General features: G+C 48.1%; 1 protein-coding gene across 1 annotated transcript in view; it reads left to right on the plus strand.

The window, feature by feature from the left end:
• LOC122376630 (vesicle-trafficking protein SEC22b-like) overlaps positions 1-25693 on the plus strand; it is a gene marked incomplete at its 3' end in the record, with an annotated part of 37064 nt that extends 11371 nt beyond the window's left edge. Inside the window, exon 3 of the mRNA XM_043356516.1 lies at positions 25533-25693. Coding sequence (XP_043212451.1) covers positions 25533-25693 — 161 coding nt within the window. The remainder of the gene's footprint in view (positions 1-25532) is intronic.
• Positions 25694-26467: the final 774 nt, after the last annotated feature.

Genomic DNA, 26467 nt, shown 5'->3' on the forward strand with positions numbered 1-26467 from the left:
GTTGTTAGTCCTTATGAGTACGAGTACCCTTTTCAGTGAGTACTATAATATAAAGCGTACCCACTGCCCCAGAAGATGGCAATTCGCTATTCCAGGGAGTGTCCGTTCTTCAAAGAGATTGAATGGACCGATCGATGTTCCAACAGATACCCTACTTGCTTTCTTTTATATGGATGTGTCTTACTCCGTTGAGGACCCCCTATTTATTCCGTGAAGACGGGTTGGTTGGTAATTATTTCATCATACCGTTTTATGGATATTTGGCAGCGCTAATTGGTGAGTATCCGCTGCTTTACATTAACGCCCGCGCATTTGCCCAGCTAGCTATTTATGGTGCGAATCTACGATTGGTCACTCTCTTGCCTTCGGCAGTCCATGGCGCCGCTATGGATTACGTATTACGATCCATGGCGCCACTATGGATTACGTATTACGGTCCATTGCGCCGCTATGGATAACGTATTACGACCCATGGTGCCACTATGGATAACGTATTACGATCCATGGCGCCGCTATGGATAACGTATTACGAGCCATGGCGCCGCTATGGATAACGTATTACGATCCATGGCGCCGCTATCAATATTACTTTATTACTCGCCGCTATTAGAGAGCCCGCAGTGCGTATAGGTCGTGCGGCACAGTATACCTTCAGGCGGCTGTAATCAACGCCATCTCTCCGTGAGACTGGGAACTAGCCGGGAGGAGTGCATCGTTATGCATTATGCAACGACCCAAAAGAAGAGCGTTTTCCTTTATTTTTTCTTGTTTTCTTTCAGTCATTTTATTGATGTTTTGGGTTGTAGTTTTGTTTTGGTTAACCCTATTCCTGGCGGGCTCCGCCGGGACAAGAAACTGGCGGGGGGGGCCGATTCGGCCCCCCCTTCAGATCTCAAAAACTACACATCGCAGCGACAAACGGTAAACGGCATCGGATACGCACGGTCAAGATCTACAATTTTTACCAAGGTCATTTTCAGGTCAGGTCAAAGATGACGTCACAGGGGTCGAAAAAGTCAAAATGGCGGCGCTAGATATGGAGAGAGTTTTTCTCGAATAACTTTCGAATTAGTCAAGATAGGAACAAACTAAGGGCATCATCGTGATCCTCTCGTCAATCCGCATCGAATGATATATATGTTGACCTCGAAAGGTCAAGGTCAAAGGTTGACCTCAGGTCACGTGACCTCGAGGTCATCATGTATATCATTCGATGCGTCTTGACGAGCTGAACACAATGAGACCATCCACGCGTCTGTATCTTGTTCCTGTACGGAGTTATTGGCCAAAAACCTTTGGTGACCTTTGATGACGTCACATGACCTCACAGCTGCCCAACAGCAAAACAGACCTCAAGGTAGTGAAGGTTGATCGTATATGAAGTCATGTATGGTATATGGGGCCATTCCGACCCGTTTTAGTGGTAAAAACAGGGAGTTGATTTTCCCCCATTGACTTATAATGGGGAGGTCGCGAAATTGACCTGACCTTAGGTCACCGATATCAAAATTCCGAGATATACAAATTGCACATACTGGTACCCTAACTAAAGCCTGAAGAGAAGAAATTGATCGGTCAAAAACTCTAGCTCTGGCGTGATTGCAAACTTTTCTGAGGTAGGGTCACCAAACCGCCTCTGGTGACCTGACCTGAGGTCAGATCAACTCAAAATTTTCAGACATGTTGCGTAGAAGCCTTTTAGGAAAAGTCAGAAAATTTGAGCTTCCTAGCTCAACGCGTTTGGGAGAAATAACCAAAAAACCTCAGGGGGGGGGGCTTCTGAGGCCCCCCCGCCAGGAATAGGGTTAAGACAATAATGTGGACTGATATAGATAGACAAATTGAATTATAAGTGGAAAACAATGGGAACGTTTTTGGTTATATTACTTTAAGTTGGCTACACATGTGTTTCGATATAAATCTTTTTCAAGCCATAAAGACAAAATAAAATGTAAATAATTCGCCTAAACATCAAAGTTGTCAAAATAGTTTGCGGCACAGATTAAAATTCAAATAGCAATGCTTCACACCCGTCGCTTCTCACTTTGCACTTCTAGTTTTTAGATCGTGCAAAATAAGTTCAGCTGTAAATCTGCTCAGTTTCACTTTTCCTGCGTTACCATTTAGATTGTCAAAGATGTGAATATAAGCTGCTTCTACAGCCTGCCTATGCTTCTTTGTCAAACCCCTACACAACACAGACATATCATCCCAGTTGGGGAGATGTCCCGCCTCATCTACGTGTTGCACAAGGGCGTTGGACAGACGGTGGTACCTAAGGTCACTCTTATGCTCCTTTTGCCTGGTTTTAATGCCCCTGTATGTTTCACCGACGTAACATTTATCACATGCACCACAAGGAATTTTGTAAACGACACTATCCTCATTAGTAATATCCTATCCTCATTAGGAATAGCAAGAGGAGGTATCTCTCAGTCCCAGCATCAAAAGAAGTAGAAGCTGTGAACAATTTTGTAAGGGAAACTATCAATATTTCATCCCCAGCGGGCCTGACCATTAAAAACCTTGTGCAAACGAAGAAGAAAGGTTCTAATAATGAGGATAGTGTCGTTTACAAAATTCCTTGTGGTGCATGTGATAAATGTTACGTCGGTGAAACATACAGGGGCATTAAAACCAGGCAAAAGGAGCATAAGAGTGACCTTAGGTATCACCGTCTGTCCAACGCCCTTGTGCAACACGTAGATGAGGCGGGACATCTCCCCAACTGGGATGATATGTCTGTGTTGTGTAGGGGTTTGACAAAGAAGCATAGGCAGGCTGTAGAAGCAGCTTATATTCACATCTTTGACAATCTAAATGGTAATGCAGGAAAAGTGAAACTGAGCAGATTTACGGCTGAACTTATTTTGCACGATCTAAAAACTAGAAGTGCAAAGTGAGAAGCAACGGGTGTGAAGCATTGCTATTTGAATTTTAATCTGTGCCGCAAACTATTTTGACAACTTTGATGTTTAGGCGAATTATTTACATTTTATTTTGTCTTTATGGCTTGAAAAAGATTTATATCGAAACACATGTGTAGCCAACTTAAAGTAATATAACCAAAAACGTTCCCATTGTTTTCCACTTATAATTCAATAATGTGGACGTCTAGCTGGGAGCTCTAGATTATTCTTTGTTTGCGCTTCTTCTCGGTCTTTTCACTCTTTTTCTTTTTACGAGGAGAGCTTATATTTCGGAGTTGTGGGTTTTGCGATGCATATTTCGGCGTTATTTCTATCTATCGAAGAAACGATTTATCGAGATTGGTAGATATTAACCCGCGCATGACTGGGGGGCTCTGCAGAGCCCGCCTCCCCTTTTTACGAAATGTCTTCCAGATCGCTGAACGTATGGACACGTAACTTTTAGTACCCTCGATACATGACACCTTGTGTCAAAATAAAATCACAGCTACCACAGATCGGCCGGAAATGACGTCAGAGTGACGTCCTATTCGGCCGATTTTCATTCAGTACTGGATTACGTAAATCACTCTCAAGAGCGTAGTTTTTTAGCTGGCACTCATTTCTTGGAATGAGATAATACAGAATTCACAGGGCTATCAAACTTCACGGAATTCCAAAAGATTGCTCCCAAAAAGGCGTGAAGCATTTATGATGTTTCAGAAACAACGCAGACCAAAAGTAATGAAGTTTCTATCTTCCAAAATTTGGGGGATATTTTTCAATGGAATTTAGTAGACATTCGTTTTTCCTGTTTTTAAATTAGGTTGCATTACTTGGAGGCCAATTACATTTTCCAGGCGCGGTAGTCGTTTTAATTACACCAAGCGATTTGGTGAATCTTCTGAATAGGGCTCTTTGAACGCTAGTGTCTGTAGCTTTATTAATTGGATGATTTAATTAAATGATTCTCTCCTACCGCTATCGTCTCTCTCTCTCTCTCTCTCTCTCTCTCTCTCTCTCTCTCTCTCTCTCTCTCTCTCTCTCTCTCTCTCTCTCTCTCTCTCTCTCTCTCTCTCTCTCTCTCTCTCTCTCTCCCTCTCCCTTTCTCTCTCCCTCTCTCTCTGTCCTAGTCCAATAGGTAAATACTTCTCCCTCTTTCTTGAGCCATGCCGCCTATTAATTGCTCCTCTCATGTTGCATGCCTATATCTGGATCACCAACATTTGCGACAGTGCGTCAATTTAGCGGTGTGGTTCATGTTGCACATTACACAACGGCCATGTCGCGTATGTCTCACTCATTTTCACCGTTCGTTGTTACCATAGTAAAATACTGAAAAGGCTGAATGCCTCTGAATATCATGTGTCACACATAGTTATGACAGCTAAATAGATGTATAATTATAGATAGATGCGTGCATAGTATTCAGTTACCCGACTAATACCAAACTTAGGCATCGACCCAGTAGTATGCTCCTTTTACCCCGTTCCGGATGTTCAACAGCTGGCGGCGCCCGTCAGCGCTAACCAGCGGGTCCGTGGGTGTTTACAGCGACTCGTGGTGTTTATGATGTTTATGATATTTGTGAAACTGACTTTATCGATAGTTTAGTTGATTTCCTCACTTTGGATGTGATGTTTATTAGCACTTGCTATGGGATAATGGTCGGAGCAGTGAACATTACTGATTAATATTGATTTCTGATACAATCTGATATTAATACTATAATACTGATGCTGAATAATTCCTGATACACGGGTCACAACCTGTGTTGTGTTGAGCATGACCTTCCACACTCCGGACATCTGAACACTCAGTGGCCTAGCAACGCCAATGACCGAGCGACACTTCGCCTCTATTCGTCTTCATTTTCCGTCGAAATGACCACGTGAACGACAGCGGTCATCAGGCCGACGCTACACGCTACCGGTTATAATGCGAGGGGCGAGCTGGCGGCGAGTAGCGCCGAACCGCCCCACCGCGTGCCGCTCAAAGGTATTTTTGGAGCTGCCCATTGTGTGGGAATGGCGCTAAGCGACGACGCGGCCGCTTATTGTGAGATCGGAACTCGGAATTAATTCAGAGATGAATTAATGTCATTCCGCTGCCGAAAATCGTCCGCAGCAGACATAATGAATAATTGCTCGTCCCAGTTTAGGCTGTGGGACGATGGTAAAGCTTGTATGATGTCGGGTGGTTCCTGACGACCATGAACCGAGTGAGGACGACCCGGGGCGCGCCGCTTTAGAGGCGGCCGGGCCGTGGGCACGACCGGTCGGTCCGTGGGCACGACCGGCAGGTCCCGGCGGTGGCGGTCGTTCTCGGTACCGGGCAGCCGGCCGGCCGCGCGGCGCTCGTTCAGAAGCGGAACCGTGAAATACAGCCCGGGCGGCGGCCCGGGGGAGGAGAGAGGAGCAGAGGAGGGAAGAGGGTGGGGTGGGACCTCGGAGAGGGAGAGGGGCGAGCAGAAAGAGGAAGAAAAGAGACAGAGCAGAGAGCAGAAGGAGAGGGAGCGATCCGTGTCTCCGTTCCAATCCGCGGCTGGCAAGCGTTCCCGGGCCCTCGGGGAGAATTTATTGGCCAGTGTTCGGCACCGGTGCTCTGCGAAGAGTTATTGGTGCTCCTCGGCAGCGATCACTGACAAAGGTAATGGACCGTGGCGATACATTAGGTGTCGTTCTGAACCGACGCACGGGGAGGTTTAGAGGCACGGCAGTGTGTGTGTGACGTGCGTTTGAGCTCGTTTAGTGTCCTGAACAGAAACTTTTCACTTCCATGTGGCATGGATCATTTTCATATCGCATACCCAAAACAATTAGGTCATTCCATGATGGTAACGTAAACTATGTTTTTTTCACACTGCGTTTATCAGATGTAAAAGCTCTTTTATTGTTAACAGGTCTGTCCCCCATGTATCCATGCACGGGCACTCCATTTATTCCCGGCTTATGGCTTACGACACTAGTTAATATTCTGCGTACTAATTTCTGTCATATGGACGACCCTCTCTTTTCCTCCCGATTTACGGCAACGGTTTCCGGTTAGACCGTTGCCATGGTTACGGCCCGTGCTTTCTCCGCCCAACTGGCCGCGGTCGAAGCACTGAATTTGCCGCGGATTTCCCCACTGGATGAGATAATCATAACCTCTCAACTGAGCAGCGTCCAGCTGATATTTGTGGTTTGGTATGGGGTCTGGAGCTCCTCACGGGCAAAGCTCAAGCGCTGTATAGTTTTTGGTTGGTGTGATATGATATGAAGGCAGATTGTCCTTTTGGGCTGTTAAATGTTTCATTGATGGTGTTTGCAATGTTGCAATTGCAATGTTGCATTCATTGGTGCTAAATAGCTTACTGCCATAGGGGGTTTTGTTTGTGAATAAGTTGACGAATTATAGCATAGTACTCGTTGATCGTTCCATGTATGCATTGTGCAGTTAAAGCGAATCCTAGAACAAGGTGTGTCATGCGCATTGCGCGCTCATCTTAAAGTTCCCAGCTTTGTTTTTATAGCAAACCGCTATTCGTTATAAGGCTCACATGATACGACTCTATGACTGAATGCGTTGTTGGAACGCCTCCCTAGGTCTGGCCTAAGCCGCGCTGCTGCCTCTGAAAATGCATCTGTCGCCGCCGTCAGTCAGTCCGAGCCCGGATTGACGCTTCGATATGGGTTTCGTGAAGAGCCTTTTGGCGAAACTTGGCTTTGTTCTTCTGAGGATAGAGGCTGGCTGCGCCTGAGCCTATGTTTCGTTTACGAATTATGCGTTCCTGAGTGAATATTTATGCTTCAGGAGCTTACGTTGGGACACGAGCCGTCCATTTCGTGCAATATTTCCTGTCTTCTTTTCATTAAATCCTTCTGCTAACAGTTTAAACAAGGGGCAGGGTAGGACTCCTCGGCGACAAAGGGCAAAGAAGACAAAGAACCATTTAAACAAGACATTTGAAATCTAGCGTAGGCAAGATCGCAAAATGAACTAAGCGAAGTGAGTCGCTCTTAACTGGAATGGTTTGCTTCACAATCTGGGGTATTGTGGTATGTCATTGTCATCGATAGTCCATTTGCTGCTGAGTTATGTGGCCGATTGTCCTTTGTTCACTTGTATGTGCCCTTAGTCGCTGAATTATGTTACGGATTGTCTGTTGGTCTCCACACTGCAGCCAAGAGCACCTTTTCATTGTGGTAATGCTGATGAGCTGGCACTCGTGTATGATAAACATTGGATAAAATTGGAATTTTTGGTCACTTAGGTCACTTACGAGTTACGTCCGGGTCCTGCAGTATCCCTTTATGTAGACTCGGACTATTCTGATCGCACATCTCTCTCTCCCTCTCTCTCTCTCTCTCTCTCTCGCCTCTCTCTCTCTCTCTCTCTCTCTCTCTCTCTTCTCTCTCTCTCTCTCTCTCTCTCTCTCTCTCTCTCTCTCTCTCTCTCTCTCTCTCTCTCTCTCTCTCTCTCTCTCTCTCTCTCTCTCTTTTTCTGAATGCCACGGCTTCCTGAGCCAGTTTGATCTCATTTGCGTAATTTGATCCTCTGGTATTTAATGAGACCGGTTCATTAACCGTGAGGCACGGAGCCCGGTATCGTTTCCGCTAAAGTGTCATCGTTAGCTGGTATTGAGTTAACTTGGCGCCATATTCAGGACACTCCAAGTTCAGTATGAATAACTATTTATAGGCGCTATATAGTGTCACCTTTCGCCTCCTATTAAATGAGACAATGCTTCTTGTCTTGTCGCTTCCTATTCATGTGCGAAACTTACCCAGTGTGGTGACTTGTAAAGCCTGGGGTGGGTGTTCTGTCACCGTCACTTGAACACGGAATGTAATAACCGGTGATACGTGGCGGACGGAACACTGCTAAAGATAAATAAATGTTGTCAGTAATTACAGTTAGCAGGGATGTTTGCTATGTAATAGGCCAATTACGTATAGTTGGGGCTGCATGATTGGTTTCATGACTTACCCCTGGATGAATGGGTTAACCATCACACCGTCAGCTTTTGAAGAAAAAAGTCCAGTCGAGGTGGGCATTGCTTGACTGGAATGTGTCACCGGCGGTGGCGCTATTTCCCTCGTTACTAGTACCAACGTTTGATGGGCCTCATCGGTGAATAGTTTGCTTTCAGAAGTTTCTATCCTATCGTTATTTTCTTCCGGAGTCCTAGCTTCGATCATCTGAATTAAGCTAGGTAGGTACTTTCACTGGCCGAGAAGTTCCTTTTCTCTGTTGCATTCTGCTTTAACCCGCGCCCCGTAGGGCTACCGGCGGACCCTACCACCCGTAGGGGGGGGGGGGCGTTTCGGCCCCCCCTAAGATCTCGGAAAGTTACCGGCCGATTTTCAAAATTCAAACGGCGTTTGATAGCCCTACCCGGGAACTACCTTGTGACCAAATTTCATTGACCTAGGTCAAACCGATGACGTCACAGGTCAGGTCAAAGGTCAGATTTTCACCGTTCACAGGCAATTCAAGAAATGTGCTGTGAAATCGAGTAAATTGGTAATTTATTGAAAACCATCGATGGTATATTGTTCGTCAAACACATACTTTGCTATCTGAGGTCACTGATACCAGGTCAGGTCACAGCGAGGTCAGGTCACCGGGGGTCACAATATGAATGTGTCGTGTGATACATGTTTTATGGTCCATTTTACATGACAAATGCGATTATGTGGGTTAGGCAGCCTTTGGGGCCAGCCTAGGTCACGTTTTGGTGAAGGTCAGGTCAAGGTCAGGTCAAATTAGGTCAAATTTCAAAGTTGATATTTTTGCATAAAATGGGTATCCATTCGATGCAGCTCGTCACGGGGAGTCTAATGGTGGTCTTTGTTTTGCTCTACGAGTTCTAGAATTGCCAAAAATTGAGTTTGAAAATCTGACGTCATCATTTTTGAACAGTTTTTCGCTATAACTTGGCCAAAAAACGAGGTATCGATCTGAAATTTGGTATGTAGATAGAAGACGGTAGGTACTATCACATATATTCTGGTTTTTTCGAAACTCAAAAAACTTTTTGGATTTTTTGGCTAATATATCCAAAAAAATGTTTTTTTTTTATTTTTGGGGATCAAAACTCAAAAATTTCAAAAATCCGAGATAGCAGTTTTGTAGCCCTGTCAATTCTACACCTTTTATGTCTTGATCATTTTTCTGTATCTTCAAAGCTGTAGGCCTGACAGGTCTTCTCGCGAAGGTCTTTTTTCGGTCGAAAATGACAGAACATGACGTCACTCTGACGTCATTTGTGGCCAACCTATCACGGCCTCTGGAAAATTTTTTGGTCACAATGTGTAAAATTGATGCCCGGAGGGGTCCTGAAAGTTTGGTGGCGATATCTTCAGCCGTTTAGGAGATATCGACCGAAAAGGACAGGGGGGGGGCGTTTCGCCCCCCCCCCTACGGGGCGCGGGTTAAAGCACCGTAATCGTATGACGGAATAAAGGTGTCACGGTATTAGCGGTACTAACTGTAGCTTGGTTCAGGCCTCCCAGCATCGTGTGAATACACCAGCGCTTTATACATGAGCACTGAGCAGCATCGGTTCAGCTGTGTAGTCTCGCCGTGCAGCCTCCGGAGGTCTGTATTCATATTGCATAATTGCACAGTATATATCGGCCGGCTCGACAGTTTTTATAGTCTCGACAGTCTGTGCAGACTCGACAGTGTCGACAGTCTCGCAGTCTGTGCAGTGCCTTCAGTCGTATAGCACACAGTCTCTGTTATATAGTGCACCCGAAGAGGCGGCTTAAATAAGCCGCGAGAAACTTCATCACGCGCTGTGATAAATTCTAGAAGAGAAAAAGCAAAAGATACATTCGAGCGGCTCGGTCAACTTTAACTTTGAGCTTTAACCGATAACCTAACGTAGCGTTCTCATTCGGTATGTTTTGTCTCTGCTTGATATATCGCGATAATATATAATATCTGTTTCTAGCCTTATCTTCCCCGTTCCGAGATAACGACCGATAACTAAACATGGCGCAGCCGACAGGAATGGCAGAACTTCTGCAACAGCAAGCAGCTGCCGCACAACAGAGAGAAGAGAGACTCGCTGCTATGATAGCCCAGCTTCTAGAAAAAGACGCTCGCACCAGCAGCGACACAGCTCAAGCAACAAACGGTGATACATCGGAGACGACTCGAACGAGACCGGCCGACACAGATGGCCGAAAATACAGCGTAGCTCCAGGCACCATACCCGTCCCTAGACTCTGCGGTACAGCTAACCTTCGAGACTTCGCAACATGGAAAGAAAAATATGAAGGATATGCTAAGCTCACTGGCATAGAAAAACTGCCTTACGAAGAGCAAAAAGCAGTGTTCTACAGGGTGTCCGGATAGTTCTGGCGCTTTTCAACATTTTCTAAAACAAATGCCATTGGTTCATAGATACTAATCAATGGATCAAAACAATGACCAGGGACACCAAGCCACATGCTTCCGCTACGTGCTCATTCAATGTAACCATCGCCGGCGCCGACGACGGCCTCGACGTAGGGGAGGAAGCGTCTGCGGGTTTTGACGATGCGGGGCATTTCCAGGTCCTCCCATGCTGTCATGATGCGAGTCTTCAGCGACTCCAGGTTGGGGTGAGAAATGGCCTAGATCCTGTTCTACAAAACGCGTAGCACGCCTTAGTCGAGCGGGTCAGGTTAGGAGAATAAGGCGGCCTGATCTCATTTCGCCACGGTGATCTGGCCCGGCAAGCTCCTCTGTCAGTTTAGCTTGAATGGCAGCGGCGTTGTTGGAGGGTGCTCTGTGCTGTTGAAATGCGAAGTGGCCCTTAGGGCATGTCGTCTTGACCCTCGGGTTGATGTGGCTGTCCAGGAACCCCTCGTGGGCCAGCCTGTTATTCATTTATTCGACATTGACGAAGATGATGGGACATTTTTGTCCATCAGACCCCCGCACTTTCTTCGATTGCCGCGCTGAAATGCTGCTCCGTTCCCATATCGCGTTCGAAACGGTCTGAGGATATTTTCTAAGGAATTCCCGAGTCGAAATAAACCTTTACCTGCTAAACCATTCATCGAAAAACGCCGCATCGCGCTGCAGCTCGAGCCTCGTTCAAGTCGCACCCGGCCGCCGCGCGCAGGCATTCAGCGACAAGGCGCATCTTCGCCCATCTACCCATCACTGAAAACGATTTCAAGGTCATATTTACACGACCTCTGGCTGAGCAATCAACGAGGGGTCATGTCTGTGATGATTGGCTGAATGTCCAATAATCACAGCGCGCGTTACACGGCGTCCAAAAGAAGCGCCAGGACTTTCCGGACACCCTGTACACTTTACTAGACGATGAATGGCTCAGAATAGTAAAGTTCGGCCTAAATAACGGCACAGCCACGGGAACCGGAGAAGGTGACACAATCTCGAAGCTCATCAGCGAAATGGAGGCTCATCTTCGGCGTCAGAGAAACGTCATCCTAGATCGCCGGGATTTCTATCTGCGTCGACAGGAGCCAGGTGAGCGATTCGACGATTTCTTCATGTCTCTGAAGGAGATCGCTCAGTTCTGCGACTTTTGCGACAGTTGCACGGAAGACAGGTTCCGCGATCGAATCCTAACAGGGCTGGGAGACGAGGAAACAATTCGCCTCCTTCTGAGCGAGAAAGATTTGAGCCTGCAAAAGACCTTAGACATCTGTCGCGCCCGAGAGAATGCTGCACATGATTCCCAGGCCCTCATGTCTCACCGCACAGAAATCCAGACCGTCAGACAAGCTCACAATTGCCACAAGAGCAAAGAGTCTGTCAGAGCCTGTAGCTATTGTGGCGGATCATGGCATGAGAGCCTATCCAAGTGCCCTGCACGAAAAGCCAAGTGCGAAAATTGTGAGCGAGTGGGGCATTACACCGCTGTGTGTCGTAGAGCCTCGCGCAGTGGAGAAACGGTAAAGACGCAGTCAGACGGCCGTACTCGCAGACGTTCTCTCAGTCGCAAACCAGAATCGGAGTCTCAGAATCGTAACGTGCAGCACGTTACCATAGCTGACGTGACACGCAGCCCGGCGGCGCTGCTGAAAACACCGCAGATTACTGTCGGCGTGAAAGTCGCCGACGGGGGCGGCACTCTCCGATGGACTCCGGACACTGGCGCTGAAGTCAGCGTCATCGGCGAGCGAGAAGCCAAGAGCATCGGTGTGGATATAACTCGCCTAACACCGCTGAACGAAAAACTATATGCGGCTGGAGGAGGACAGCTAGATTCAGCTGGAACGTTCTCATGTGAGCTGCATCTCGGAGATAGGCAGGTCACTACCGAAGTCGTGGTTTTAAACAGATTCGATGGAGCACTGCTTTCGTGGACTGAATGCATCGGACTGGGGATACTTCCCCCGGACTTCCCACGCCAGATCAAGTCAACTGAGTACGCGGCAAGTGGACAGACACAGTCAGCCCGCGAAGCCCGCCGTGACACCAGCCGGCGGCGCTCACGCTCGCTAACTTCCGATCAGAAAGATGAAACTGCGGTGTCTACGGTGCTGACCCGGTCGGGCGGAGGAAATACACTCCCTACCTGGGTTCTAGAGCGCACGCCTACAGAACATGAGCGCAACAGTCATGCGGAAAGTCTAAAAGAAGCATTCAGCAGCGTGTTCGAAGACGGAACTTTGCGAAAGATGGCCGGACCACCAATGCGAATCCAGCTGAAAGAGGACGTGAAGCCGGTCGCGACAACTGCGGCTAGAGCCATACCGTACGCCTGGCGCGACGACATCAAGAATCAGCTGGATGATCTCGCACGTCAGGGCATCATCGTGCCGGTCAGCGAGCCCACCGAGTGGTGCCACCCCATGACGCCTGTGGTCAAAACTACATCCGACGGAACGCAAAAAGTGAGACTGTGCGTCGACTTGACACGACTTAATGAGCACGTCCGCCGTCCGGCTTACCCTATGAAGACGCCTCACGATGTGGTGTCAGCCATCGGAACAGGGGCCAAGTACTTCACGAAGCTGGACGCAAAAAGTGGATATTTCCAGATTCCGCTCCATGAAGACGATCAGCACCTAACGTGCTTCATTACACCGTGGGGCCGGTACATGTTCACGCGCGCAGTCATGGGTCTGTCGTCTTCGGGCGATGAATACAACCAGCGAGGCGATCAAGCACTAGCAGGGCTGCAAAATACCTGCAAGATCGTGGACGATATTCTCATCTACTCGGAGGACTACAGCAGTCATCTGAAGCAAGTTCAAGACGTGCTCAGGAGATGCGAGGAGTACGGAATCACGCTGAACGTTGATAAGATGGCGTTCGCCCAAACAGAGGTCGAATACTGTGGCTACACCGTCGGAGAGCACGGGTTCAAACCCGACGAAAAGAAAATACGAGCGATAGCTGAGTTCCCCGCTCCAGCCACACTCACAGACTTGAGAAGCTTCCTCGGGCTGGTAAATCAACTGGGTGAATTCTCGGCTGACATCGCGAGGGCAGCCGCACCACTGCGCGACCTCCTAAAGCCGAGTAACGTCTGGACCTGGAATGAAGTGCACCAGAATGCGTTCAATGACGTCAAAAAGGCGCTGACGTCACCGCCGATACTCGCGTTCTTCGATCCGGCACTACCCACTGTACTTCAGACCGACGCATCCCGCCTGCATGGACTGGGATTCGCGCTGATGCAGAAACACGGAGATCGGTGGCGGCTCGTGCAGTGCGGGTCAAGATTTCTGACGGACACAGAGAGCCGTTACAGCGTCATCGAGCTCGAGATGCTGGCGCTCGTGTGGAGTGTGCGTAAGTGCAGAACGTATCTGGCTGGCCTCACATTCGAAGCCGTGCTGGATCATCGCCCACTGATCCCAATCCTGAACAACAAGCTGCTGGCGGACATCGAAAACCCGAGGCTCCAGCGCCTCAGGCAGGCGCTGATGGCCTACAGTTTCACAGCCTCGTGGAGGAGTGGTAGCAAACACTGCGTACCGGACGCACTGTCTCGTGCTCCAGTCGACGAGCCGTCTACAGACGATGCAGAGGCAGAAAAGGACCTCAACAGCTACGTCAGAGCCGTCGTCGTCGGCGCGGCAGCGCACGTCACGGACGAGCAGGGTCCGACGCGGTCGCAAGAGAGGTCACCGGATCTGATGTTGACAAGAATCAGAGATGCAGGGAGTTTGGATGATGAATATGTCAGCCTGCGGGCGGCAGTAGAAGAGGGATTTCCCTCCGAGAAGACGGACCTACCGACTGGGCTCCGTCCGTACTGGCCTTACCGTGATCAGCTATCTGTAGACGGAGACGTACTGCTCATGGGCGCGAGGCTGGTCATCCCTGCTTCACTGCGTCGAGACGTCCTGGCAGAGCTACATGCCAGCCATCAAGGCATCGACAAGACAAAACGGCGCGGTCGCCAGTCAGTCTTCTGGCCTGGTCTGAACAATGACATTGAGAACACCGTGAGAACATGCCGTCCATGCCGCGAGAATCTCCCCAGCCAGAGGAAAGAACCTCTGATGGATGACCCGGCACCAAAACGCGTGTTCGAGAGCGTGTCAGCTGACTTCTTCACCGCGGCTGGCAAGCCATTCTTGGTGTATGTCGACCGCCTGTCCGGCTGGCCGGTCATTGCTACGTTCTCACGTGACGCCACAGCCCGCGATCTAGTGACGACGCTTCGTAAGATATTCGCTTCGACTGGAGTGCCCGAACGTGTTGCGCACGGATGGGGGGCCCCAGTTCAGTGCAAAGATCACCAGAGACTTCATGAAGAGATGGCAGATCGATCACCGGATGTCGACGCCGTACTATCCACAGTCCAACGGGCACGCCGAAGCAGCGGTCGAGTCAGCAAAGAGACTCATTCTCAAGACCACTCAGAACGGGAACACGGACTCGGATGAGTTCGCCAAAGGACTACTAGAACTGCGCAATACGCCGAGGGCAGACGGGCGCTCACCTGCTCAGGTCCTGTTTGGTCACCCCCTCAGATCCGCAGTTCCGGCACACTATCGTGCCTTCGCCCCAGAGTGGCAGAAATCAGCAGCTGAGTGCGATGAAAAGGCGCAAGAACTAAGGTCAGCGACCCGAGAGAGGTACGACGCGTCTGCAGGGTCGTTGGGCGCGTTGAAGACAGGAAACTATGTGGACGTACAAGACCCCATTTCGTGTCTCTGGACCCGAACCGGTGTTGTCGTCGCCGTCGGTCGCCGGAGGGACTACCTGGTTAAACTGCCAAGTGGTCGGATCATGTGGAGAAACCGCAGGTTCCTGAGGCTGCATCATCCTCACGCCCCGGTTCAGCGACCGGAGGGACCGGGGGTGGTGGACGATAGCCCTAATGTGGCGCACGGACCGCGCGTAAGGTTCGCAGATGAAGCATCCGTACGCCTGCCTGCGCCCCCGCGGCGGAGCAACCGTACTATGAGGCCTCCAGAACGGCTACAGGTCGACCCGAGGAGGCGTACCTACCGCCGAGACCGCTCAACTTGAGGGGAGGTGTTATATAGTGCACCCGAAGAGGCGGCTTAAATAAGCCGCGAGAAACTTCATCACGCGCTGTGATAAATTCTAGAAGAGAAAAAGCAAAAGATACATTCGAGCGGCTCGGTCAACTTTAACTTTGAGCTTTAACCGATAACCTAACGTAGCGTTCTCATTCGGTATGTTTTGTCTCTGCTTGATATATCGCGATAATATATAATATCTGTTTCTAGCCTTATCTTCCCCGTTCCGAGATAACGACCGATAACTAAACAGTCTCGACAGTCGCGCCCTCAGCCTACACAGTCTCGACCACGACTGACCTGAAGATGCCATGCAAATCCCGCGTCTCGTTCATGCTTTCTCCGATGCTCTTGACTGGTATCCGTCCTGCTCGATTCTGGGTGGAAAGAAGTGGCCATTATATAGGTCGGCCCGTTCGCTGTAGGAAGCTCATCAGGTGTAGCATTGAAGCGGATTTGCGTGGTCATATCGGTGGCACACGACGACGTTGAAAATTGGGGTCGAATGACTCAGAAGTGGGGCTGAAGCGACGCTGGAGTGAGCTGAAAGCGATTCGGGAGCGGGCTTGAGCGACTCAGAAGTGAAGCTGAACTGCGACTCATAACCGGTACCGAAGCGACTCAGAAGCGGAGATTAAGTGGCTTGAGAAGGCGGCAATGACGGAGGAGGTATAGGGTGCCGGACATTTCCATTAAAGATTACCGTCGGTCGATAAATGCCTCATGGATTCCACTTAGCATTGCATCTGAATAAAATAATATCTATTCAGAAAGTATTGACAGAGTCAGGGTCCGCGCAGCAAGTTCGGCTTCGCGCGAACCGAACGCTGATTGGTGAATTTATGCATTCAAATCATTCGAACTAAGTTTTGTATAGCATTTTTGGACGTCATCTCCATGTAAGTAAGTTATTCCATCGTTCAACCCGGTTTCAAAATGTCAGTTTTAACCATTTGATTTCGGAGATAAGAATTTAAATTACTTCAGATGTTTATCAGAGATTCACAAGTGGGCTTCTTTTGAGACGCCCACCTGTGGAAGCTATATACCGGGTGGCCCAGAAAAAAAAACGTTCCCAACTTTAAATCAATATTTCTCAGAAAGTGATAACGATACAACATTACAACTTCCTGTAGTCAATGCGGCATATATTTTCAGTAAATGGTATGATTATTCGGTCAATTACTTTTTAAACGGTTCATGTTTCTAGCGTGCCATGTAAAAATTACTTTTTTGCTCAGATGTTTACTAAAAAAATGTGAGTGAACGGGCACCTCCATCTCGGCACCACAGCCTGCAGCTATGACTGCTACTGGCAACTATTCTCAATGATGGTTTAGGCCTCAGGGTGACACATTCCCTCTAGCTTTTTTCCTTATTCGATCGATTTACTGATTGATCTTCTTGAAGGGAGGGCGATCAGCAGTAACCCATGCACCGTGCCACTCCTGCTCGAAACAGGAGTTGTTGAAACGAATGGCATCCATTAACCCTCGCCGGCCGAGGGGGGGGGCGGTTGCCGCCCCCCCCCCCATAGGGTTTTTTTTTTTCGCGATAGCTCCGAACACGCTGGCGATAGAGAGCTGAAACTTGGCATACCTGACCTTTGATCCAAGCCGGATCTTTTGACACCAACCGCATTTTTGGGTCAGGTCAGGTCACTGACCTATGACGTCATAAGTGAACCTCTGCACGGTCTTCAGATGTCGCAACTTCGCAACGCCCTCACTGCCAGAGGAGATGTCACAGGGAAATGAAACTTGCAGGATCTAGTATCCATTATGAGTCCCACAACTTGTTTATCTCGGATTTTTCCTAAAGGTCATATGAGGTCAGGTCATTTTCGTGACCTCACCATTATAAGTCAATGGGGAAAAATTCAAACTGCTATTCTGGCGCCGGGAACGATCTCCAACTATCTCAAGCACACAGAATCGTGATTTGATGCACTCCTTGCAAGGTTAGATGCGTCACTTTTGCAATGTTGACCTTGTGTGACGTCATTTATGACGTCATCAAGGTCAAATTAGTTTTTCGTCAATAACTCTTGATCAAATTGAGCTAGTGAGTCGGGAAAGGCACCAATGGACTCAGGAAGGCCTGCCGAATCGAATGATATGCGACATGACCTCTTTCGACCAACTTCGTGACCTGGGGGTGCTGACCTGACCTTGACCTGAGGTCAACACCCCAAGTTGACCTGACCCGGACAAAAAGTATATCATTCGACGCGCCTGAGCGAGGCGAACACGATTCTGCCAAAATCGGCGCTCTGCGGCCGTTTTTTGCGAAGTTATTCACCAAAAACTGAACCGTACCCTGGGGCACTTGACCTGACCTCAGAGGTCACCGGTTGACCTAGGACCTTAAAATCGAGTACCAATCTCTGCGTCTCGTAACGGCGCACACGCTCGTTTTTTCCGCGACGCGCTAGCTCCACCAGGGGCGAAACGGCGAGGGGGGGTCGTACCCGCCCCCCCCCCCCCTCGGCCGGCGCGTATGTAGAAAACCAATAGGTCCGGCGAGGTTTAACACTATTTTCACTCAGTATTTGAATATTTGGCACATAAGTGGGACAAATATATTTAAAATCACAACACACGTGCTGGTTTCATTCATGTGTTCTATTTTTCCCTTTTTTTCTAACATGGTACGTCTAAGCAATTCATCACTACCGTTCAACATCGGCAAAAAAAGCAAAAACGTCTTACTTAATTCAGCATAAGATTGCTGGCTTGAAAATGATGGTACAGTGTTATAATTTGGCGTACCAATGCGTGAAGAAGTGACGCAGCCTCGATGAAAATTTTGGCTCGTTAGTTGCACTCAAATTTGAGATATAGACCTCCAAAGTTTGGAACGTTTTTTTTTGGGGGGGGCCACCCGGTACATTTTAATTTTTAAGGCCGGAACACAGCTTCTAAGCTCGCAAATCGCGTCTCGCTTTTCCCATTGCAATACATGACATATTTTCAGCTCCCAACACGCAGGTCGTCTCGCTTTTACGCCGCGGAATCACGCCGGATCATGCTCGGAAAACGCGAGCGAATCGCGAGCGAAACGCAAGCAAAATCAGTCTGGCGCGATTTGCAAGCTGAAAAGTTGAATCTGTTTCAACTTTTCAGCTTCTCTGCTCGCGAAATGCAAGCGTAATAGCGTCAGTAACCATGGAAACCAAATAAAGCACCTTGGCTTACGGCAATTTTAACTAAATACCGGCGTGGCCTCCTGCTTTCAGCACATCGGTATTCATTTGATTGACAATTTTATTCGTACAACGTATTAAATTGTTTAGTTTTTATATTTCGATGTTTAAAAAAATCTTAAACGTATCTTGTACTGCGGTCAACATAAAATGAGGAATCCGTGGAATTTTTTTTTCTCAAAAATCTCCCCTTCGCAATTTTTTTCAAAATCAGTAAAACATAAATTTGATTAGAAAATGGTAACTTTTACTTCCGTTCGAAACATTATATGCCTGGCATGTAGATTTCGGGCTGTAGACAAATTTTGACATTGTGGTCCCATTGCTTAGGATGTTCAGCGTTTTCAAGAGTAATTTCATGTATTTCCGTAAAACCAAACTACTTTGTAGACAAAACTTTTCAGAGTGGCAATGCGGGATAATTTTGCCGGTGCTAGTGGAACAGCTTTGACGGTGCTCTCAGGATCGCTATGCTGGAACGGCCGACTTGATAAGCAGTAGCGGCGAAACACCTTCAATTAAGGGGGGGGGGGCACTGCTCATTCTTTCCATGCAAAACCTATAGGGCTAATGTTAAAATGGCAATATCAAGGGGGGCATGGTGCCCCGGTGCCCCCCCCCCCCCCCTCCTTCCCGGTTCCGCCACCTATGTAATGATAAGGTCGTCGTACCGAACTGGTTGGGTTTATAGCCGTTGGCGGTGGCATTGCGGCACAGTCTGTCTCCTAGTGGCTAATCAAGACACTGCGCAAAGCAGCACGACGACGTTGCTAGGGATCTGCTCAAACCAAACTGATAGTCACATCTCCAGCTAGTAAACACTATTAACAACTCGTTTGCAGACATCGGAGGCCTATGAGATGTGAGGATTTGAGACTGAGTTGAGTAGCCTTTGATTGTAAGAATTTTTTAATTGAAATTAGTCGATTATTTCCGGCGACTCCGACTCCGACTCCGACTCCGGCTTTCAAAAACCAACTCCGACTCCGACTCCGGGCAGAAATGTCGACTCCGATCGACTCCAACTCCCGACTCCGACTCCGCACACCTGGCAGGGCTGCGGAGTCGACAGATTTTCGGTGACTCCGACTCCGACTCCGGCTGGGGTTTCCAATATCGACTCCGACTCCGACTCCGGTCACAACTGTCGACTCCGACCGACTCCGAATCCGGTTCCGACTCCGCAGCCCTGTTTAGCAGTGTATGCTAAGGAAGCGCATTTTCAGTTTTGCAGGAAAATGCTGAAATAAGACCTGAGTCAAAATCATTCGAAGATAAGTCCGACATCGAGTCAGCCTAAAAATGCGTAAAGGACACATGTCATTGCTGGCGCTGAAGCTGACTTGCCCGTAACATAAAATCCAGGCCTCAAATTAACACCGGCCAAATTGCTCTACCCCACCGTCCAAATAACCCTGCTAGCGGGGCAATTTAGCCGCTTTGCAAACCTTTGTAGAACGAGAAAATTCAGGCATAAGCAGTTGCTGTATAATTTTCAGCTTGCTGTATAAGAAAGTAAAATGAATGCACACCTGCCAGCCTTGAGAGAGTGCAGAAGTCTGTCGCCAATTTCGAGCTACAGCGCTTCCTAAAAAAGCGGCCAAATTACCCCATCCTCCCCTACCAAAAACCGAGCCCGCTCCTTGGACCACTTGACCATCGCAGCCACTTGCAAAATCGATATCAACTTTTCATGGAGGAATACGAGAAGGAGGAATGAAAGAGCGGAAGCAATTTTATGTCGGTACTTTAGTTTTTCCAGTTAACTTTAGTTGGCTTAAGGGTTTGGTGCTCATTAGATTAGTATACCCATCGGCACGCTACCCACCCCAAATGGCGAGCATTCACAATCACCACTGAACCACTCGAGTAAACGGCCCCACCGTAGATGCACTTGTAGAATGACACGTGGCCCGGGTGGCAGACGGGTTAACGGCACAAGGGAGACGTCCCAGCCAACCACTTGTCATATGTAGTTAGAGTAAAGTAGCTGATAAAGGGGGAGATAGCGACAGACCCACAGGACCAGGCTCGAGTCTCCACCCCTACATCATCTAAAATCATTGCGATTTAGGCAAGATGAATTTACTTTTCGTGAAGTTTCTTTGACTGTATTTTTGGTAAAACCTTCTCATTTCATGATCTCATGTAATATGGACACATAAACAATCGGTGCACACATCAGTATACACACATACACTCACAGACATGCAAACACATCATTGACCTTGACCTAACTTGACCTGAAATGACCTCAGCAGCAAAAACCTGGTCGAATAGTGTGACAAAGAGGTTCTAACTGGCTTGGCACCACAAAACGGCATCGTCATCGGTACCTATATGATGAGCAGCGCACTTGATATCCAACGGTGACCCAAAACAGCAACATTTTTAGTTTGACCTGACCTGGGAGGTCAATGACTGACCTGAGAAGGTAAAACTGGGAATCATTGGATTTGTCTCTTCCCAAAAATATTTTTGGTCTCTATACCGCGAAGCTCTATCTCCAACAGGAACGAAATGGCGCGGGAGGATGGCACCCCCCCCCCTCCCCATGTGCGTTCTAGGATGGGAAAATGGCATGTGCGGGCGAGGGTTAAGTATATCCTGTGATTTGCATAACGCAAAAGGAGAAACATGTAGTTTACTTACGGATGGTAATCGTTGGATTATTAGATTGAATGAATTGCTAGATTAGATTGAACGATAACAGTTGTTAGATTTGCAAGAGCGGTGTTGTATTCGTTTGAAAAACTTCTGAACAACCGATTGTGACCATGATACGTGGCAAACAAATACTGACTAAAATACTTAAAATTGACTGAACAAATTATCGGAAGTATCATTAGAATGTATGACCTTCTCCTCGGAAAATGACCAAATGAATGAAAATGATTATTTATTGATGAATTGATGATGATTTAGACGAAGGTCTGTGACCGAAATATCATCAATGCATCAATAAATAATCATTTTCATTCATTTGGTCATTTTCCGAGGAGAAGGTCATACATTCTAATGATACTTCCTACATTTATCATGCTCCTCGCAGCAGCTCTCAACGATATACGAAACTTTGAACAAATTATAGTTAAGTTCCAATGTGGCATGATGAACTACCTGTGTGGCATGGCATCAACTGTTTGTAATGAATTTCCTACAAAATAAAGTAACATTTAATGTGCTGATTTTAATCAATGATCGAGGAGAAGGTCATTTAAAATACCAAAGCTAAAAAATTTTCATCGAAAGAACGCCGCATAAAATTTTGTCATGAAACAGACGCATGGATATGCTAAGATGTCACGTGCAAAGGTCAAGTTTAATCAATAATCAACGCGTTTTAGCCGCGATTTGGGAGCGCAAAGCGTTTTCCAAGCGGGACGCGTTTTCGACGTGGGTTGTGAGCTGAATTGCAAGTGAAAACACAGCGGACGAAGCGATTTCCGCGCTTGACGCGAGTTCGACGCGATTTGCAAGCGTGTGCTGTGTTCCGGCCTTTAATGGTGTTCTTATCCTCTCCTGAAGAACTCATTGTGATTTTGTTGACACAGTTAATCCTCAGCCGACACCACCAAAGTGATCGTGCCGGGACTGAGGCCATTGCAGCCGGGATGGCCCGGCGGTCTATTCAGTTATGATCAAAGCAGTTGGTTTGTCACAGCCCAGACGCGCTCGGCATCAAATGAGTTCGTTTGGCGCGTGCGGCGCGACTAATGAAGAGCGATGGCCGTCGTCAGCGCGGGCCTGCTGGTTATGGCGCTGGATGAGCGCGGAGGTGGTTAATTCTGAGAAATGTCTCAACTCGCGTCTCCTTGTTAGAGTGGCTCTCGTCGCTTGCTGTTGAGATATTGCGTGAGCCAACGCGTGCAAGTCATAGTACATGTTGGTGATGCAGTTTTCCATAGCAAATGCATTTTCCGTATTACATACCTTATTCCATTTTACACTGAATAGCATACAATGGTTACAAATTACCATAATGTATCGGTTCTAGCTATTTCATATTGGTTATGTATTTCCATACAAACGGCATCAAGCCACTTCTTTCGACTGGTAGAGAGCTTGGCTGATAGGCTCAAGGTCAGATCAAATCACATGTAACTAATAAGACTAAAATGCTCAACAACACTTCGGCACCATGAAGCACGTTTTGGAGCCCACGCCATTCTGACCAATTCCCGTGCACACTAGATGCGCCTGGTATGGTGGGAATCGTGCGACTATGATAATGTGATTGGTGATGGTGATGGCACTGTGCCGGCAGCTGCTTATCCTTTCCGCCCCATTGCCGAGACCCTGTGACCGCTGCCATTCACCACAGACGAGGCACTGAGGCCGCCTTATGGGTCGTTAAGTCACGCCCACGCCATATGCCGTGGGACGGTGATAAATACGCGTTAGGCTGAACCGGCGTGGGAGGTTCGTACGTTATGCGCAGCCCAAAGCCATAATGATTCATAAGAAATGCACTACGTAGAACCGTAATGACGTCTGTAGATTTGATGCACGTCGTAAGCTTTGCAACCAATCACAATAAGCCTTGTATGTCGACAACAATCCTTAATGAAAGCATGTTCGAATTTCCAAGCCAACCACTTATGCGGTACGCATTGACTCTAACTCATTCGCATCGTCGCTCAAGTCCCTTTTTCAGGTATCTGGAATTGCAGTGCGCCGTTCGCTCTATTGCAGTGCAATATTTTCGTCAGCGCGGCCGGCGTCCGGGTCATTGGTGTCCCATATCTTGCTCCAGCGCCGGTCGTCAGGGCGGCCCAGCTCGCAGATAAGCGCTTCTCTGCATCATGTCTGGCCGCAGCGGGAGAATTCATGTCCTAGTATGGTTCCCCGAAGAACTCGTGCTCACCGGATCACATTCATCCCGAGTCTCTCTAGGAATGTATTGTATCTGACGCACGCGATAGGCCGTGCACGTTTTCTGCGGGACACACGAGTGTGCGCTGTGCTTGTTGAAGAAATGTCGACATCCAGCGCCCTTCCTATTGATTTTGCCATTTAAACATTAGCCCTATGGGCGTTGCATGGAAGGAATGGGACCAAAGTCACCAGTGCCCCCCTTAATTGAAGGTGTTCCGCCGCCACTGCTGGTGTACGCCTTCCCTTCGAGGATGTTCAAAAGCTTGGCTCGGGATGAGGCTCCCGGCTGGTGAGCAATGTCGGAGATCAGGAGGGACTGTCGCGCTCCTTCTAACGGACGTTAGAGAGAAATGGGCCGTCGTCGCCTCGCCATGCGGCTAACCGCAGTTTAAGTCCGAGTTGGCACTTTGATCGAGTTTTCTGAGCAGGCGGCATTGTTTGCGAAGTGAATTTATTCAGTTAACTGGTGGAACTTTTATGCGTTGAGTCATTGCCCCTAAAACTTGACTTGTTTGGTTGTTTATTTCTATACAGTAGAAGAGCAGTGAGAGCAGTTGCAATGCCGCTGATGTGGCTCTCACCATGTAGTCACTTGCATTGATCGAATGATACCGGTACCCTGTCCATCTGTGCCGGTTTAATTTTTAAGGGATGTGTGACTTATGCGTCCATTCCTTGGCCTAACTAGGTTATGAACTGATTAATTGGCTGTAGTGTGACAAAGCTTATCAAAAACAAAACTTTACACAAAAGAAAAAAGGATTGATTTAAAGTTTTCATTCGGAAATAACGCCTTCGACCTAAGGTCAGATCACCTCATCTCAAAAACATTACGATGCATTTCAGTCGAATGTGGTTGCATTGACCAGCATCATTAAAATAGCTTTATAATCTATGTATACTTCAGCACACTTGTGGGTGGGAGGCTCTCCCCACTGTTACATCACGGCTGAAGCGCCGTTGTAAACAATACACGGTAAATGTACTAGGCCGTAAGTTCACTGCCGTCAAATGAGAATTAAAGAAAAAACAAAATTCCCCTGGCAGCTACTACCCATTGCAGCTCATTCATAGCCCATTTCAGTCGCGACCGCTGATGGTGTAGGTCATTCTAACACCAGTTGATGCCTTTGTGGGCCATTCATCCAGTCTAATGCCGCCCAATGAGCTAGCAGGCTGCCAGCGATGTCTTATAACAGGGGTAGGTCAGGCTTGTGTAGGGAATTCCCCGACTCACTATTGTGACGTTAAGCAATGACGAGTGTGACAAAATGTTCCAGGCTACAGAGGTGTGTTAAATCACCTCGATTTTGCATTGGCTCTACGGAACTGAAGCAGTTCTACATAATGGAGATATTTTCGTAATAAAAGCAAATTGCAAAATGAGATGTAATCCAAGATTAGATTGCATTGTCTGCTACATCGGTACATTCGACTATGACCGATGGGAGTCTGTCGTGCTGAAATAACTTTGTAAATAACGTTACATCTTTGCATTGTTGAATGAGACATTCGGTCAACTGCTCTTGTGTACATTTGCACTGTCCTCGCGTGACGTTTTCAACACAGACCCTGAACAGAATGGCCCGCCTTACATCCTCGGACCTTATTCGTGGCTCTGGTGCCCTGTTCTGACGTGTTTAGATTGGGGGGTCCGGGGTCGTACTACATATAAGATGCTGTAAGCTGATGAAAGCACGGGAAGGCTAATATGGTCTCAGGATCAGTCGGGCTGGTTTAATACGGATTTGGTAATAGGTATTACTCGCGTGTTCGTGTTTTATAGATCGGTCACGTGTTGGAACACGTGCCAGTGTCGGGGTGAGGAGTGGGTGGGAGGGGGAACGCGAGTCTTGCTAGGCCGAAGATAGCCCCAAGGAGGTGAGCATGGGTAACGATGAAATTGAACATTGTTGCCTTCTTATGACCATTTTACCTGTTAACTGCCTGCTACTGCAACGCGATACTAACAAATCGCGACCTGTGTTTTCACAGCTACATGATAGATGGCGCCGCCTGCTGCCCGACCTTGTAAGCCGGCGCCCTCTATACTAACACTCTCAACTTGTGTTTTCACAGCTACATGATAGATGGCGCCGTGTGCTACCTGACCCTGTGCAGCAGAGACTACTCCAAGCGGCTGGCGTTCTCGTACCTCGAGAACATCGCCCAGGAGTTCCAGGCCCAGTACAGTCGGCAGGTCCACACCGTCTCGCGGCCTTACAGCTTCATCGAGTTTGGTGAGTACGCGATGGGTGGGTCCCCCCCCCCCCCGAGCGTGGGCTTGTGAGTTCGGTCAGCGATGTGCGTTGATTGGGTTTTCGCATAGAAGGTGCGATTAGACGGGTGAAAACTGGTGTTGGACTTACAACGCACGCACGGAAAAAGGAGAGTCTGATTGCCGACAGTTCGCTCCGGTGCAAGTTGTTAGAACCGGAAGTTTGTGTTTTTAGTGGGAAAGTCGGAGTCTATAGAGCGATGGCGAGAAGCTGCGCACAAAATAAGTCATTGTGAATACCATTATAATAAAACATATCATCACTGTAATTATCACCAGAAGCAGACACCATCAGCACTGGCAGCATCGCCTGCGCCATTACTATTGGCGTAATCACTTCCACTATTACCACCTTTTCATTACCATTTACATCGAGCTGGTAAATTGTTCCTGTCTCAAGAAACCCAAACACCTGTCTCTGGGTGAAGTTTCTCCGACAAAACCGTCAGCTTTGTTGTATCGACAATCACGCACCTGACAATGGAATTCGTTGACGTGTGAGAGGCGTGTTGCTCTGAATACATGATGTGGGAGTGCGATTTGCCAGGCTATGAATACGCGATTTGTTTTCCAACCTGAGCCTGGCTGACAGCGGGACGTGGCTGCCAGCTTTAGATAGCTTCTCTGTCCAATCAGACGGTATTAAAGTGAGTGGGGATGGGCATGTAGTGGCATTGTTCGATCAGCAGGGATCTCTCTCTCTCTCTCTCTCCTCCTCTCTCGCTCTCTCTCTCCT

Source organism: Amphibalanus amphitrite, unplaced genomic scaffold (assembly GCF_019059575.1).
Source record: "Amphibalanus amphitrite isolate SeventyFive unplaced genomic scaffold, NRLGWU_Aamphi_draft 002214F_arrow, whole genome shotgun sequence".
Lineage (NCBI taxonomy): Eukaryota > Metazoa > Arthropoda > Thecostraca > Balanomorpha > Balanidae > Amphibalanus > Amphibalanus amphitrite.